At 39.2% G+C, this 15187-nt stretch overlaps 1 protein-coding gene across 24 annotated transcripts in view; it reads left to right on the top strand.

The window, feature by feature from the left end:
* Positions 1-15187, top strand: part of SNAP91 (synaptosome associated protein 91) — a 64400-nt gene that overhangs the window by 28188 nt on the left and 21025 nt on the right. For 16 of the 24 annotated variants that reach the window (XM_032104936.1, XM_032104935.1, XM_032104937.1 and 13 more), the window contains 7 exons: positions 3101-3171; positions 3581-3586; positions 4527-4554; positions 6332-6441; positions 7604-7731; positions 11506-11520; positions 11663-11833. In XM_032104936.1, the coding sequence (XP_031960827.1) occupies positions 3101-3171; positions 3581-3586; positions 4527-4554; positions 6332-6441; positions 7604-7731; positions 11506-11520; positions 11663-11833 (529 nt within the window). The remainder of the gene's footprint in view (positions 1-3100; positions 3172-3580; positions 3587-4526; positions 4555-6331; positions 6442-7603; positions 7732-11505; positions 11521-11662; positions 11834-15187) is intronic. The other 8 variants (XM_032104941.1, XM_032104954.1, XM_032104953.1 and 5 more) reach the window with 1 other exon arrangement.

Genomic DNA, 15187 nt, shown 5'->3' with positions numbered 1-15187 from the left:
ATAAATGAAAGTTCTGTAATTAGGAAAGCACACCAGGAATGCAAATGTTGGTGAAGGCATGCCACCTAACATGCTGTAGCTGCTGGTCCATTTTAAGTATCACTTGCAAATTGGCCTGGGTCCCTGGCTTTGTGTTTGATGTGAAGAGGATATTTACTTAGAGGAAGAGGTCCGTGCTGAAGAGTTCACCTGTGGCAGTTTTGATGCCAGTAAAACTGGAACAGAAGAGCAACCCAAACTACTGAGCAGCTGCAAACCCCAACTGTTCATATAGTTTTTGTTCATGCAGTTTTCGATAGCCTCTTGAAAGCCTGGTTTAAATCAGCATCAGAATAGTGTTTCTCTTAGTTGAATGCCACTTAAAAATTCTGAAAGTGAGATATTATGAGAAGGTGGAGAGTTATAATCTTTGTGGATTTCATATACAATGGGCCTATAAAGTCTGGCCACTCCTTCAGCAGAGAAAAGCAGCATGTGCAATACCAGACCTAATCCTGAAACAGCTGCCACAGTATGTTCCCCTAATTCTGTACCTCAGGGGCTCTTTTTTAACACAGTCCGGTCAGTGATGAACTGAGTCCTTAAACCAGAAGAGATCACCTTAAACCCAGTTAATGAAATATGCTTTATAAATTTCTGTGGCATTTGTATCTGCTGCTGCTTGTGTTGTGCCAGCCTGTTCTGCATCATCAGTCAGTGCCGCACTTGCTCAGCAGCACCTTAGTTACGGCTGCCGGATGGTCCCTTCCACCCCGTGAGCCAACACTTTAAAATACAATGGTTCTTTTGGAAGGAAGGGATCTACTGTGATAATCTCATCCAACTTCCTGACCACTTCAGTCTCTGCTCAGGTAGTCTGTCACAGCTGTGTTCTCCCAAAGGCTGCTTGGCACTCACTTGCTAAGGCTAGCCTGAAACATGCTGTATAGCTTATGCATAAGACCTCAGCAGCATACTTCAGAGAGAAATAAATAAAAGGTGAATAATAAAACTGAATTTCAGTTAATAATTAGTACATAATTCTGCATAGTATCAATGGTATACCTAAATTTCTATAGCAAGCCCTGGCAATAGTCGGTATTCTGCAGAAGTTGGCTGTGTTGAAACTCTGTGTGCACATACTCTGTAAATCCAGACAAGTGGTCCCAGTAGTGTAATCCCAGTTGGTAATTGTCTTCTTTGGACTTCATAGTTTGGCTACAAAGTTTTGGAGACTGAGAAGGCATATTTGCAGAAAAAAATCTTGGTTCATTTTTATTTACTAGCATTTCTTAAAGTATGACAGTTTTGCCCCTAGTAGCTAGTAGGGAACCCATATCTAAGGTTCCAGCACAAGGCTGACTGATAGATTATCTAATGTTAAAACAGCATCTAGAAGGCATTAAGCAATGTTCAGTGTTGCAAATTGGGTACTAGATAGTATTTCCTTTCCAAATTGGTGCATCTGGGTAGAAATTTTCTGAAGCTTCTTCTCTGAGTTCTGTTTGATAGATAAGTTTTGTATTACCTTGCTGGTTTTTAAGAAACCTTTGACTAGTATATTGGAAAGCTATCTAAAGTGTCTAGAAGTAACTGGTAACAGTAAATCATGCAATCCTTTTTTAAAATTTTTTTTTTTAAACATAGCTTTTACTTACATGTTAAAGTCACACAACTTGTATCTTACAATATAGCCTTTTTGAATATGTAAAAGCCTGAATCCGTCTGGATTTTTTTAGTTTGTTTTACCGTTCTTCTTTCATTTTCTGCTGGAGAATTCTTATAACTAGGTCACTCATGTTTAACCAATTCTTATTATGCCCAAATGAATTGAAAGTTAATAAATATGCCTGTAAAAGCAGCAAGGTCAAGATGTCTCTTCGCTGCTTGTGTACGTAGGACGTATTTAAACTCAATATGTCATTTAAGATTATTTTGAGCGTTTTAAATTTCTGGATGTGTTAAGTTACTGGTTTTAATGCTAAAATCAATATGCAGACACTGCATGCACACTGAGCTGTGCACTGGTACTAGCAGGTGCTATGCATCCTGAAATACCTGATGCAGCCAGTCTGCTTGTTTTTCAGTATAGGAGCAGTGAGTAGTCTGTTTTCAAGCATCACAAACTGACTTGTTTGATAATTATGTCTGCCCTGAAATTAAAGATGTTATTTATGAAGAACATCATAGATATTGCTGTCAGGAATTGTGGTTGATCTGAAAGAGACTGATAAAGAGAATTCCCTGTTTAGAGACTGATGAACTGATGAACTTGTAACGCTGATGAAATATTCAATTATTATATGCTACTGTATCTCTCAAGGGTTTCTTCTCTGCTTGTAGATCTTCTAGGAGTCTACTTATCCAGACTCTATTTTTATACTGGAATAGCTAAGCCCAGTGTGCATTTACAACTACTTTTTCTGTCTGCCATTGTAACAGCAAGTGCCTGTGGGTATTGGCTGCTGACCACAAAAAAGTTGCTTAAAATAAAACCTAAAATCGGGGAGGCCTGAAAAAGCTTAGTTTTTTATAGATGTCTAAAATAGTAATCTTTCTGCATTTTGATCTAGCTGCACAGTAACCTGTGTCAGGGTACCATTTTGCTAAGAACAGCTATAAGGTTTTGTGATGTTGGGGGTCTTGAGCTAAAGGTAGCTCCTTCTGGGGGCATTGGAAAGAACTTTGTTTCATTTAGACTGCAAATGCTTTCTAACCCTCTGGTCATGAAAGAGGTGTTGGGGGTCTGACCACAAGCAAAACTGAAAGTGTGACCTTGAACCTGTGAATCTTGACATTAACCCTGTGGATGCCTGTGCTGTTGTCAGTGTTTAACACTGATTTTAAAGCATGATGAGCAGCACATCCTGGATTTAGGCTTCAGGTGCTGCATAGTAGAGGTAGACGTTTTCCCTCTGCAAATTTGGATGCAGTAACATCTTTTTAAAACTGGCTTTGCCTGAATACTTCTAGCATGGAAATGCACTATTTCCACACTGATGTAAGTAAAGTAACTGAATGAGCACACACAGTGGGCTTCAGGGAAGTTGGTGCTGGATTTCAAAGTATGGTTAGATCACTGCAATACATTGAGGTGTGTATCTTTCTTTTCACTTTCAAGGCTCCCAGCAGTCTCATGGAGACCCTTGAGCAACATCTAAACTCACTGGAAGGAAAAAAACCTGGCAACAAGTAGGTATATATGTTGTACCATGTATCTAGGCATAGGAGTGACAGGGTGAGATTAATTCATGTTTAGGTTTGCCTCCACCAACCTCCTTCTGTCACTTAGCTGGAAAATAAGTAAGACAAGGCTTTTCTTTCCCTTTAAAAAGTCATCTTAATGGCAACCTTTTCTTTAATTACTGGTAGTGGGGGAAACACACAGAACAACTAGACACTTTCCAAAATTAAGTAAAATTACTTCAGGAAAACTTGAAGGAACTGGGGGTTTGCATGCTGCTAAGGCTTTTATCATCAAAATCTATTTCTTTTCTAATGGTTTTGCATCTTCTTGCTAGATACTTGCCATGGCTAAATCTAGGAAGGATTAAGTTAAACCTCTGTTTTCTCTTTTACTGTTGCTTTCCTTGCAATTTAGTGAAGGGTAAGTACATACCTTTACATATCACTTGCTTACTGGCATGGTTATGTGTATTTTTCAAAGATTTTCTTGAGCACTTAGATATTTTCTTTGAACTGAGCTCAACTGTTCTTTGCTTTTGTATATAGTCATTAAGTTATTTTTTTGTCATTTCTGTGATTAGAAGATCTGCAAATCTTGTAATCTGTTCTACAGCTCCTAGGACTTACCCAATACAAGTAACTTATGGGATGGATGCTAGTTCAATACTGGTGCAGCTTTATCTTCAATTCCTCCTTTCATCTCTTAGATCAAAGTAGCTCTAAAAATATGTAGCAGTATTTTCATACCTCATAATGAAAGCAAACAGATGCACTGACGTGCATTTTAAGTTATGATTAAGGCTCTGTCAGTTACTGTTAGTGTGATTTTAGTGCATGTGGGAGAACTTTCAGCTTGAACTTTCCAACTCACTGTTTTCATACTTTTAAATGCAGTTATTTTCAAGTAACTCTGACTTTCTTTAAAAGAAAGCAGACTTTGAAAATTTGCTGATACATCCTCAGAAGACTTATGTTAGATAACTGCTTCAGTATTGGTGGTGTTCTGATGCTGTTGCATGGTTTTCTAATATGGTGACACCTTGCCCATGTAACTCTTTCCTACCGGGTCCTGTAGGCACTGAAGCAAGATACTTGCATGCATCTCTGCCTTTCCTCCATTTAGTAGAGCTTATTTAAAAGGCAGAATAATCCTCTGATGCTAGTTAGCTTAATAGATTAATTTAAGATTTGAAGTAAAATTTGCATTCCTTGTCTAAAGTGGCACATGGAAGTTTGAGAAACGTAAAGGGCATGCAATTGAAGAGGTCTTCAGAAAGCTTTCATGATTAGGTTTTGGTCTTTTTGCAGGAGTTTTGATTACCTAAACTATACTTATCTGAAAATCCCCTTTTTTTTTCTAGATCTGGGGCTCCTTCTCCTCTGAGCAAGGTAAATACTGCCAGCTGCTATACTAGATAATTCTTTTTCAGGTGATATGGTTTAGAACATTGTAAGGGCATAAAGAGTTAAACTTCCATCTCTTAATCTACTTTTTAGACTTTGCCACCTAATTGACAAAATTGCATCTTTTAATGGCTTTATAAATAATGGCCCTGTAAGAGCATGTCACTGATCTGAAGGGCTGCAGTGCTTGTACCATCAGGATGCTAAGGAACTTTACCTGGGTGTGATGATTGCTCCTTGTGAAAGCATAAAAGATACACATATTTTTATCTCAGTTTCCTTTTTTTTTTTTTTTTTCTTGCTTTCACTCCACCTTAATTCTCATGTCACTGAGAAACTTGCTCCAGGGTATTTCTCCTCCAAATATTTTACTCCTTCACTCCCTCTGCTCTGCAGCTTTTTAGGAGGAAGTTCTGACTCTTTTAAAACCATGTTCATGTGAAAAGCCAGGAAGAAAGGAGGAAAATTTTCGTCCAATATATTTAGTTTCAGAAATGACCTTTATTAGTGAGACTGCTGACCTTAATTTAAAGCAAGGGTTGCCAGTGAAGATGCCTTGGTTTGAGTGTCAGATAAACTAATGAGCTTTATGGTGTTAGTAATAGTATCTCCTGGTATCCCTGGAGCATTGCCAGGTGCTATAGCTGTGTCTCATAATGGGCGTTGTGCAGGAAAAACTCAATGAAATCTTCTGAATCTAAGGCAGGGGGGTCAGTGTCTGATTCTAGAGAAAGTTCTTAAATTTCTTTCTGAAAAGCCCTTTACAAAAAACCACAACAAAACCAAGCAAAAAATACCCCCTCCAACTCCCCTGTTTAATACGAGAGCAGTTGGTGAGAACTACATGGTGGCTCAGAAAGTGTTCTTAAAACTTTAACCACATCTTCCTTGGTGCACATGAGGGATTGGGACCCTTATAATCTCAAACTTCACTAAAGCTTTGAGGAGAGTCTAGAAAGCTTACACCCGTCTGCTAGAGTTATGATGATGAGATGGCAGTAGAAGAACTCAGAAGAAAATCTCTTCACCTTTGCCATTCTTTTTCCTTCTTAGAAGTGGTCAGAATGGCAAACAGTACTAAAATTAGGACTTGTTTTCAGTTTTTAGGAAAAGGCTCTCTCTAGCATGAGAGATGCTGTACCAAAGCTTATAGTACCTTTTAGAATTAAATAGACGCTCTACCAGGTAACTTGAGTCTTCAAGTTCACAGAGGAATTGCGATATACTCTCCTGGGTGGCTGTCCTTGCCATACTTGAAGTATCTTTATCCAGAATTGGAGGAGCTGATGAAGCAAAGTCATAGGCTGAGCTGTCTTTTGTATCTTCCCAAGGACTTAACCTTGAGTGCTGTTGATGGCTCTTTAAGCGCTCTTCCGAAGATTTACAAACACACTTTTAACTAGTTTCTAACCATTTCTCTTCTCTCACCGTTTCTGTGGTTAGACTACTAAGGTGCTGTTGAGGGCAAACAACTATTTAATTCCATAGACAACATGAAGAGTCTGACAGTTATAGAAACAACCCCTTTAGAATAAATCTTGTAGAAATTTTTTTCCATCTTTGGAGTCACCCTGGGGTTTCTCAGCTCTACAACCATCTGAAAACTTAGCCCAGTCTTCCTTAAATTCTTTCAGAGGAGAAAACAGCTCACGATAAAAAGGCCTGATGTCAAAATTGGGTTTTTAAAGTATGTGCATCTGTGCATGAGTTGGTTGTGAAGAAATGTTGGGATATTGAATGTATATTTAAAATATTTCTCCAGTCTTCTCCAGCCACAACTGTTACATCTCCTAGTTCTACTCCAGCAAAAACTATTGATACATCTCCTCCAGTTGATCTTTTTGCAACTTCATCTACAGCTGCTCCAGTCAGGTAAGTTAAAAAGTGTATTTCAGTTACTGAGCTTGGTGTGGGTTCCAAAGTCATACAACAGGAGGCTGAAAGGCTTTGCTTCTTTTACCAGTAGTGTACATCAGTTTTCAATGATCTACATTATTCTACCAGTATAGATCACAAATAAACTCTTAACACAAAAAAACCCTTACAAAACCCAAAAACCGAAAACCAAAAATACTGTACAGAAACTTCTAATTGAAAGACTGAAGTAATGTGCAAATCCCAAGTAGTCTTTGCTGACCTTCAGGAATCTCTTTCTAAAACTGCTGAATTAATATTCTCTTTTCCTGCTTTTCAAATCAGTTAATGAAGCACAAAGGTAATGAACTTCTGAAGGTTAAAATAAAAAAAATAAACATTTTACCTGTGAGAAAATCTGAACCTTGCTTTCAATTCAAAACCAGAACAAAGCACTCTTGCTCATTGTAAAGAGCAGGTGATTGAACTCCAGAGGCATAAAAACTCTAAGATTGACCCAAAAGTCTGTAAGATGTAACTAATTTAAGTGTCAGGTGAAGAACTTCACTGAAGAAAGAGCTTCTATTGTTTGTTATTTAAATGTTCTAGATGAACAAGGTCTGGTTTCCTAAGACCTGACTGCCTTAACCCACAGAAATTTTGCCAGTTCTCTTCTACCTGCAGCCTGTTTATAGCCTGGAGATGCAGGTTTCTTGCTTTCTGACATGGCATGATGTAATAGGGAAGTAGAATGGTGCTGGTGTCAGTCACAGCAGTTATTTTCTCTGTTTTTAGGGACCACCTGGGATTTTGCATTTTCTGGTTTGGGTGTTGTGGTGGGGTTTCTTTTGGTTTGGTTAGTTGGGTTTGGGTTGGGTTTTTTTTAATTTGGTTATTTGGGTTTTTTTAAAATAACTGTACATCTTGTAGTCTGTTGCAAGGTCATTATCAGGAAATGGAAGTAAGTTAAGGCTCCCATCCTGCGTTGTAATGTATTCTTGGGACTCACTACACTAGAGGTACTTACGGCGACTTCTCTAACCCTAAGGCCTGAAAAAAATGTCTCTGTTTCATCCAAACTAAGGTTAATTCCTATAACCCAGTCATGACTTTTTAAAAAAAATTGATTGAAATGGCAAATTCCTCCAGTATTTAATGTCTCTCTTCCTTTTCTTGGCAGCTCTTCCAAACCATCCAGCGATCTTTTGGATCTTCAGCCAGATTTTGCTGGTACTGGGCAGGCAGCTCCAGCACCTGCTCCTGTGGGTGCTGCTGCTGCTGCTGCTGCTGGAGGCACTTCATGGGGAGGTAGAGAAACCTCACTATCAGCATCTCTTCTTGCAGTCTCCATCTTCTTGCCTGGCTGAGCTGAAGTCTGCCTCTTCCTCTGCTAGCGCAGGATGTTCCCAACTCACTCCCAGGCTTCTGCTGACCTGACAGTCAGGCATCCCTTTGCAGCACAAGGCTACTTTTTCTTTCCAGGCATATGCATAATAGTATAATCTGCTTATAAGGGCCTGACTGCAAAGCTGGGGGAGCCAGCTAAATGTGACTAAAAGTGAGCAGGAAGGGATGGATGAAGGTGAGCAGGTAGGGTAGGCACTTCAAAACAGAAGAACCAGAACTGCTTATGTGCCTATTGGCAAGGTGGGGGCAGAAACCAGCTCTTCTGTTCTTAGAGCAAAGCCCACAGATCAATAGGAGGAGGAACAAAAATAGCTTTTGAAACAAAAATGCATGTAAAGCAAATGGTTGCAACTTAGTTCTGCTGCAAGTGTGATTACCTCTGAGAAGCTGTAACATATTTTAATAAAGTATCTTCCTTGTGTACTTAGAATAATAATATGGAAATAGAGCTAGAGGGCTAACTGCTTTCAAACAGGAATAGCTAACCAGCTCTCTTGAAATCTGACCCTGTTGTTCCAGGCAGCACTAGCAGCTGGTGATCTGGAGGACCACAGTAAATGTAGGCAGTGTTCTCTCCTGTCCTGTTAAGACAAGGAATTAGGCCAGTAAATGTGATTTAATTTGCACAGTTGTAAACCCATTGTGGGGTAATCTTAGGAGATCCTGTGTGGCAGCTTAATGAACTCATCAGCCCTCTGCCAGCAGGAATGCAACACTGAGTCATGCTGACTCTGCTGTCAGTGCTCATACTGGGTACTGGTGGCTTCTGCAGTCCCTGCTTCCGTTCTTAGTTGTAGTTCATTACAGATGACATTGTACTTCAGCCACTTCATTATGAGAGGATAGCTAGGGCTGCCATGTAGACATTGTATTGCATATTCCAGTTTAATCTGTTGAATTAATTTCTTTTTTTTCCCCAGCAAATGTCAATTTTATTAACAGAGAGGTAATCTTACCCAGAAAGCAAGACCGAAGAGTCATCTATTCTAAGATGCCTGGGACTAATTATTCTGCAGTATTTTGATTGTGTCCTATTTGTCTTACTTTATCATTGCCAAGCACTGAAATACAAGCTTTTGAGATGTTTGAAAGAGCATGAAAGAGCTAATTTTTTAAGCAGTTGCTCATTCCTGCAATAATAGAAGTATAAATAAATAGCCAGTAATATTTAAAGTACTGCTTTGCATGGAAATTGCAGGCTGATTTGGTTTGCTTTTTTTCTTTTTTGGACAAAACACCCATAGTTTGGAACTTAGGTTTTTTTATTCCTCTGAATTACTAAAACTTTAAAATTGATTAGTAATGCACCTAGTCTTGCTCCATGACAGAAAAGGACAGCTAACTATTTTCCTGTGGCCAGAATTGTCACTACCCTCATCAAGAGTACTTATCTTTCAGAATAGCATTTTGGTAACTTAGTAAGCTTCAGCTTTGTCTGCTGCTTTACTGCTGGCGGTAGTCCAGGTATGATGACCTGTTACTGCCCTGGAATCTTGCTTGCCTTTTTTTTTTTTTTTTTTTTTACCTCTCTGAAAGAATAAAAATATTTCACTGGGAGGGTAGGGCAATACTGAGGCAGATCCATGATGTGAGCTAGTGAACTCTCCATTCCTGGAGATTGTTCAAGACCTGACTAGTCAGAGCCATGACTGACCTAATCTGGTGTTGGGAGCACTGTTGTTCTGAGCAGGAGGCTGGACAAGATGACCTTCCTTCCACCCAGGACTTTTGGGAGGATGTGTAACCATGCCTCCCTGCCACTTGAGCTGCTTATTCTTCTGGGCTACAGCAAGTTAATGTGGAAACTCATGAGAAAATAGTAGTAGAGGGAGGAAGCTGGAAGAAGTGCTGCAGTTCAGAATAGCCAGGAAAATGTGAACATCAAATACTTCATGGTGCAGCATCAATACATGTCAACAATAAATAATTCTGCTTTTCTCAGTCTCACTGGCAGTGTTGATTCTATGTGTTTTGGCTGTATATTCAGTATAGTGGACTTTATATGGGTATGTACAGTACACTGTGTATTTTGTTGTATACCTACTGTATTTCTAAATGCACAATATCTAGCAAATGAAGTATAACGTGAAAATCTACACTTCTATCAAGATAGGGTAATATGCTGCCTGCAGCATACTAAAAGAAGAGATAGGTATTTGGCAGGCAGAGTAGACTATAGTATTACAAAAAAGACAGTAGGTCGAAGTCTGCATCTTTGTGAGGTTTGACTCTTGGATGTAAAAGCAAATTGACTTGAATTTCTGCTCTGAACTACCTTACTGTGTGCCTTAGAACATGGATTTGCTAACAATATTGTTCCTTTAATATTACTATACAAAACCCCACTGGTTTTAATCATTCCCATATTAAGACTAAGCGTAGATTGCGGTGCTGGATAATTGTAATTCCACTGTATCAAGTTCTATAACATAACTGAATACTAAGAAGGCATTGAATACTAAGCTAATAGAACTTAAAAGTTTGCCAACAGTTGTTTATCTCAAGTCTACCTGTGAGACATCCACCAGGTGTGCAGTAATGGGATACCAGAGTGCTGCATTTTTAATGTACTGTTCTGCTCTTTCAGAATGGTGTTTTGACTTAGTTCAGTTGTGCAGTCAGTCTCAAGTAGAGCTTGCCCGAGGAACTAATTATGAACATTGTAAAGAACCTAAATGCAGGGTTTTCCTGCCACTTTTACAAGTGTTGTAAAATAAAGACAAATTTGTGAAGATAGGGCTATGCCTGCTCAAATCATTTTGCTTCCAAGTGCTGACCCACAGTCAAGCATCAGGACTCTGCTTGCTGTTCAGTGTGGATCAGATGAACCCATGACCCTGTTATGTGTGCAATGAATCTAGGAGCAGCAATGAGCTACTGGTTAGTAAACAAATAGTTGTTGAACTCAGACTATCCTAACTACAGAATAAAAATTTAATAGGACAGACTCATTAGTTTTCACATGTTTTTATATCTTGTAGTTGATTTTTATGTAGGCAAAACTTCTGTGTTTGAGCTCAATCTGGCTGATCTCAGAGGACATCAAATTGTAGGAAAGTCTGTCATTAGAGATGCTTCATTGGCTTCCAGAAACAGTTGACTAAGGAACCAAAGCTGGAGCAGAGCCAGTCTGCTTATGCTTATGCTGTCAACATTCATACTCCTTATAGCAAGTGTTAACAGAGTTAGTTGTTTCTGCAGAGCATGTTTGCTCTATCATAAATGCAGAAAAAGCTTTCAAAGAGGAGCTGCTCTACTTATTTATTTATTTATTTATTTAGCACTTAACAGTTGTCCCAAGTCCAAGAACCACCACCTGTTTGTCTCTCGGAATATATTTCGGGACTAGGGATGCCATGTATCATATCCTGAAGTAACTTAACACTGTATTTGCAAGCTGCTCACTGCTAAGGTACCCTTGCTTTAGTGCCTGTTCTGTGAAGGGTTCTAGGCATGTACTGGTTCTGTTTTGAAGAGTTGTTAAACAGATTGAGCTTTGTCATGTCAGAATAACTTCTTGAATGTTAGAAAAGCAAGTGTAGAAATTATGTTTGTAGACATAACCTAGACATGTAATTTAGAATGAACATTTGGCTAAAGAACATTTTCAATCTGGCAGTTCTGCTAATTGCTCTGTTTTTTTATTCTGCTGTCATTTTAATGGACAATCACTAGACCTCTTGGGAGAGGGTGAGTAATATTTTTGATTTCTAAGACCTTTATATGTGAAGACTCCTTACTAAAAGCTCCAGCTTTCTGGAGCTGAGTGATTGTGGTCTCTGCCTTTCCCCTTACTTTTCCTGTTTGATCTTCATTACATGGTTGCATATAGATAATCTGGCTGCACTTTCCGGTGTTACCTCTGAGCCACAGATTTCAGATCCATTTGCCTCAGAGCCTACTGCAACTACTGCTCCAACCACTGATACTACAACTACTACGGCTGCTGCCGCTACAACTACCACTGTCACTGCTGCCACTGCTGAAGTGGATCTCTTTGGAGGTTAGTTGGGTTGCTGTAGTCCTCTACACCAGTTCATGATGCAGTTGAAGCAATACTGAGCTCAGCTGTGTAGCAAGGCCTCTGGTTTAACCAGCTGTATCAGAAGTGCCTGTGTGTTGGGTGCTAGATGGAACAGGAAATATAAACTGCCCAACTACCTCTGTTTGCTGTGCTTTTAGCTAATAGACTCTGCATATATATGGAAAAATATATGGGAAACTGTAAACCTTAAGACTGAGTTACCATATGATTGAACAGCTAAGAACAGTAGTTCTCAGGTCCACATGGGAGTAAGCAGGAATTTTTTTCCACATTATTCAATAAATATGCACTGTACTACAATTTCTAGGAAAAGCAGCTGTGCTCTCATAGTTGAAGAGGATGGATGTGACAGTGTCCTGCCCCTTTGTTACTTGTCATGCTTGGGCTGTGTTGTGTTTCTTTTGGGTATCTCCTGTAAATCGAGTATAGAGCCAGCTGAAATTACTGTACTTCAGCAGTCTTGAATCTGGGTTTTATTTCACAAATATTTGCAGTAAATTGAAGTGCTGATGAATTTGTACTAAATGCCACCTATGCAAATAATAATATGTAAAGGAAAAAAGGAAACATATTCTTAGTGTTTAGTCCTGCTCATTCAATTTCTAATGTTATCTGCTATCCATTTGAGTAAGAATACATTTCCCACTGTATGTTGTCAGTTTTCTTGTTACTCTTGTGGAGCAGGAGGCTTCCCAACAGCATGCCAAAAATTACATTTCTTTTGAACAATATACTAGCCCAGTAATGGAGAAGTCTTCTCGTTTACAAACTGTTAACATGTTTAAAATCACCTGACCACTCTGTTTTTCTAGTTTTCTCTTCTCTCATGCATACTTCCAGTATGACAGGGGGATGTCAGGAATAAGTAATAACTTATTTGCTATCAAGACTGAATTCCAGTATCTTCTCTGTGGGGTTTGTTTATCTATCACTTCTACTGACAGGAGTGCCGGAGAGGTCTCATATATAAACAGCTTGACTGCAAAGGTGTTTTCTAAAGACTGAAAGTTCCCAGTTAGAAGGTTGTTTAGGACTGGCTTCAACAGACAGCACCAAAATATCCCCCATTAAAGTGCTGAAAAGCTGTAAGAAAGGAATACAGCTCCTACATGCTACCTACCCCTCCTTTTACAAAGATTGATAATATTCCAAGTGCCACAAGATCAGCCAGTTTAGAAGTAGCTTCAAATTGTCATGGGCAAGGTTCTGGATGCCACTAGGAGCGAGAGAGAGTCTGATGTTGGTTGCTCTCAGGAGCCTGTTGCAGAAGCCAGGGCCTGTGCTCATTAACAACCCTGCAGATGCATAGAGTGTGAAACTTCTGGTAATGTAAGCACTGAGGTCGAGCCAGTCTTGGATACCACGCCTTCAAATTGCATTATCAATTTAGTAATTTAGTAATTAATTTAGTAATAGGTATAGGACTTTTTGAAAAATGAAACAATAGTTAAATGGATAGAAATCACTGTGAACTTGAAACAGGATTAGAAAAACACCTATCTGTGCTTATTGTTCCAGTACCACAGCAACAAGATGCAATCTTCTTTTCTACCTTTTCCACTACTCTGTGCCTGGAAAAACAGCTGCTGCCAAATCACATGCCTGCCTCCAGGCTTGTCAGGCAAAGACCTGGATGTGTTTAGTTTCTAGTGATTTAACTGATCATTAGATAACTTAGTGACACATGTTAAGAAGTGGAGCTTCACCCTTCAGTGGGGAAAGAATTTCACTTTTGTGGTATGCAGACTTCTGTGACTTGATCTCTTCCTTTAAAGAGAATGTATTTTGTCTCTCAAATGCTATAAATCTCCAGTGGAGTATATATTAGATGCATACTGATTTTTTTTTTTCCCCTGGAACACTTCAGAATGAAGCAAGGTTCTGTTATTTATGATAGCAGAAAACCTCTGGTTCTCAAGAAGAGAAATCTCTAAACACACTCAGCAGTAAAGATACTTTTGCAGTGCCTTCAAGACACCCACTTTTCAAAAAAACTTCAAGACCCTTTTAAGATCCATGAATCTACATTGAACTTCCATCTCTCTGCTCATGGTTTGAGGTTTTTTGTTTCTTTCTTTGTTGTTTTTTTTTTTTTTCCCTGAAGGCTGTGCTGTAATTGTATTCTAGCATCATATACTAATATCCTTTGTTACCTTAAGACTGTGCAAGAAGAGGTAGTTTTGGGGCAGACACTGCTACTCTCTAGTTTTTGTGATGCTAGACATGCTTACACTTAATCCTATTAAGTAGGTATTTCACCTTTGAGGTCTGCTGGAGATACAGTCTTCAAGGCCACCTTAACTTCTTGCAGCTTGCCAGTGCTTCACACGATTTCTTGTGGTAAGGTGTGGTAGGAGAAGGTACAGGAGCAGTGATCTCAGGAGAAAGTCTTCAGGGAGTGTCTGTGTAGGGAAAGAAGCTGACAGCTGCAGGAAGGAGGTAGCCAAGCTGAAGGAAGAAGCAGCAGAGGAGGCTTTGGAATAACTGTTGACTGCACTGTATGGCTGACACTTCAGCTGATAAGAGCCTGCATGCTGCCTAGGACTGGGCTTTGTCTTGGAGAGATAAGCTCTGCATTATGTCTTCATTGCTAATATGGTATTGGAAAGCAGATGAGAAATGCAGGATTGATCTAGCACAGCTTTTTTAAAGAACTCAATCTGATTAATAGACAAGCTTTCAGTTACCTGGGCCAACTTGAGGAACTCCTTACTGTGTTTCAAAGATAGGCAAGAGGAGGCTGTTTTCAAAGTGCAGCTGGAATCATTCCTGAGAGGGGAGAAATGCAAAGGTAGAAGAAAGGCAAAATACCTTGATATGACACTCAGTAATAGAATTTGGGCACGGTATTTTTGTACATGTGTAGTGTGCTCTTGAGTTACATTTTGTTGTGGGATTACTCTGTAATCAGTGCAAGTAACAAGTCATGGCAGACACTGTGCAAATGCCAGTTATGAGGCATTAAGATGACTTGAATTGTAAGTGGACAGAACTATGGTCTTCCCTGTAAAGAAACTACAGGCAAAGTGACTTTTGGCAGTAAAGGGCTAATGAATGTACCTTGTGCTGGCACATGCTGGTATAGCAAGCTAGCACATAGTTAAAAAAACCCAAACAAACAACAGACACTTTGCATAATTACTATTATTTCCTAGCTCTGAGCATAGTGAAATAATTCTTTTTAACTCAGGTCAGGTTTTCTATATCAAAAAGTAATGAAGAGGGAGAAAACTCTGGAAACAGTTTCTTGTGTGCACTTTAGTTCAATGATCTTTCCTCTACTTGTGACTTCCACAGGATTGTTTCACCTGT

Source organism: Corvus moneduloides, chromosome 3 (genome assembly GCF_009650955.1).
Source record: "Corvus moneduloides isolate bCorMon1 chromosome 3, bCorMon1.pri, whole genome shotgun sequence".
NCBI classification, from domain to species: Eukaryota; Metazoa; Chordata; class Aves; order Passeriformes; family Corvidae; genus Corvus; species Corvus moneduloides.
The sequence above is the reverse complement of the archived record's forward strand: the minus strand, read 5'-3'. Positions and strand labels throughout refer to the sequence as shown.